The sequence below is a fragment of the Aplysia californica genome, unplaced genomic scaffold (assembly GCF_000002075.1).
Source record: "Aplysia californica isolate F4 #8 unplaced genomic scaffold, AplCal3.0 scaffold00748, whole genome shotgun sequence".
NCBI classification, from domain to species: Eukaryota; Metazoa; Mollusca; class Gastropoda; order Aplysiida; family Aplysiidae; genus Aplysia; species Aplysia californica.
The window spans coordinates 351669-354338 of record NW_004798018.1 but is presented as its reverse complement, the minus strand read 5'-3'; the positions used below and the strand labels follow the sequence as shown (position 1 = coordinate 354338).

The window sequence follows — 2670 nt, the reverse complement described above, 5'->3', positions numbered from 1 at the left end:
CCGCCCGCTCGAATGCATGGAGTCTCTCGGTCCGCCCGTCCGCTAAACGAACTGTTGTCTCTGTCCGATGTGTAGCGAGTAGCGAGTAGCAAACTACTCTTCACAAACGGACGGTTCGTTAGCCGTCCGCTCGTTTGCGGGTAGTGCCAGCGGGTAGTTCGTTACTCGCAGACGCTAATTTTGCGAGCCCAACCCAAGCCTAGTCCAAAGTCAAAGCAAGGATAAAAGAAACCCTTGTGTTAGTGTTACACAGTAACACAGTGTATTCCTACCGACCTTGAACAGCCGTTCAGTTCCCGAGCATTTAGATTCTTGAATATTTTCTCCAAAACTATGATATTTGACAGAGCTGCCCAGCAACAGTCATGAGTTGACATTGTGAAGTCGTCCCCTAAAGATTGCGTGCAAACGTTTCTCTTGCAACTGCGGCAAATGGGCACACACACAAAAAAAGAACGGATGTTGACTGTACTGTTTGCTTGGGCTAATTCAACAATAACAACAACAACTGGCCCAAACAAAAACCGAGACGCGAAGAAACGGAAACTACAAAGGGCAGGTAAGTCAGAAGTCTTCAGTCCGTCAACGATAGCTGAAGAAAAAAACACCCATTAATTTATCAGCTGGTTTCGAATAATTGTTTTTTTAATGTAACTTTTATTTCATTACGTGTTCAAATAAAACCATAATATTATGTACTGCTTTATTTACTTTTTACAAGTGTGTATAAATCCAAATAGCCTATATTATGACCTACTTACTAATTAATAGTAATAGAGTATAAAGTATAATGCATGTACAGTGTACCATGTAGACGTAGTATAAAGCAAATTTGTTGTATTATTATACCGGTATTAGTTGGCCTATAATAATTGTTGCTTATTGTAGGCCCTTTATTTTTTGGGGGGTGGGGGGGGGCTGTGCGCTGTTCATTTAGTTATAGCAGTGGCTGGTGATACAAAGTAGGTCTTCATGTACACACTGTGGGCCTACAAATGTAATTAGGACAAGGGAAGTGCGAGCGCCCAGCTGTCGCAATGGTCCACTGTGCGGTCAGGCTCGCGGGTCATCTGAGGTCGGTCAGCTGGGCAGTCATCTTACCTGCTGTGACCCTTTGACCCATGTGGCTCATAATCATCTTTTTTTTGCACTCCGAAGCATTCGTTTGTTTATTTTCTCAGATGTGGAAGGGGGGGGGGGAGTTTCTAATTAATTTCTTGTTTTTAATTTTTAACTTAATTTTGCAAAATTACAAGGCAGAAAAAAACATATTCGATAAATGAATGATATCTTGAACAATAATATTATAACTCCTAATTATCTGATTCTGTCCCCGTGGTTTTATGCACCCCGCATAATTTAGCAAAATTTGACAATTTTTGCATAATTTCTTATTATTTTCTTTTATCATTCTTTGGTTTAAAAAAAAAAGAATAGCATAATTTCACAATTTGGGGCTCAGGTTGTATAATTTCATTATTTTTCTTGCATAAAACGACGAGGACAGAATTATGGAAATACCCATAATAAGTAGCCACATTTTTACCATTCCCTTTAGAAGCGACTATAACGGTGTTCGCCTCTCGTTCAATAGCTCCTGGGTTCGAATCCGGATAGTCTCGGAAAAATTTCTTCTTTAAAAATGTTCTACTTGCACCTTTCCTGTTCTGTAACAATGTACTTCTAGTTCTGTCGTCTGCTTTCGTCTCCATTTTCTGCCCTACCCCCTCGAATTGAACCTCTTTTGCCCCCTCTCTGTGGACTCGCTGACTCTTTCTACAGCCTTTTTCTACTGCTGCTCCTTCTTACTGTACAGTGTTTCATCCCCACCCCTGATCTTATGAAAGGTAAGATCGAACACCTAGCCTTCTCGATAAGGGCGAAAAATCTCGAAGGTCCTGTGTGCAAGTTGCGTACGCTAAAGATCCTTTGGTGGTCCAAAATCGATTAGAGTAGGCTTCGGCCGCCACCTGGCAAAACTTAAAATCTCCTAGCGACTGGTAATGTTTATTGTGTCCTGCGCGCTCATAATATGACCTCATGCACTTATTGTGAACGTCGTAAAAACACCTACAAAAAAATTAAATGTCCTGTAGAACAAGGGTCACCAAACTCCGGCCAGCAGACTGGATCTAGCGCACGAGGTCAGTTCGTCTGGTTCACTTCCATACCATTATCAGGCTAAAACAACAACAACAACAACACAAAACAAGCATTTCTGTCCCCGTCGTTTTATGCAAGAAAAATTATGAAATTATGCAAACTATGCCCAAAAATATGAAATTATATGAAATAATCAGTAATTACGAAAAAAATGATCAAATTTTGCTAAATTATAGGCGGTGAATAAAACCATGGGGACAAGCGTTTGGAAGATTGTAGCGTGCCCAGAACGTAATCACCAAAATACATAGATCTAGGCCTAGCTAGGCTTATAATATTGTGCAATTTCATCATGTTATTGATCTCGGCAGTGCAAATGAAACATGCTATTAGAGATTTCTTAATTTCTGGCTAATGTAGGGCAGACTTAAATAAAACTTTTACCTGGCTACTTCGTTTGTGCAATTCAAATACTAATATTCGTCTTGTAAAGATCTACTACAACCATAGAAGATACTACTACTACTACTACTACTACTACTACTACTACTACTACTACTACTACTA

At 40.0% G+C, this 2670-nt stretch overlaps 1 protein-coding gene across 1 annotated transcript in view; it reads right to left on the bottom strand.

Annotated features, from left to right (window-relative positions):
- Positions 1 to 547, bottom strand: part of LOC101854445 (F-box only protein 22) — an 11082-nt gene extending 10535 nt beyond the window's left edge. Inside the window, exon 1 of the mRNA XM_005109102.3 lies at positions 277 to 547. Coding sequence (XP_005109159.1) covers positions 277 to 377 — 101 coding nt within the window. The 5' untranslated portion in view covers positions 378 to 547. The remainder of the gene's footprint in view (positions 1 to 276) is intronic.
- Between the last annotated feature and the right edge of the window lie 2123 nt (positions 548 to 2670).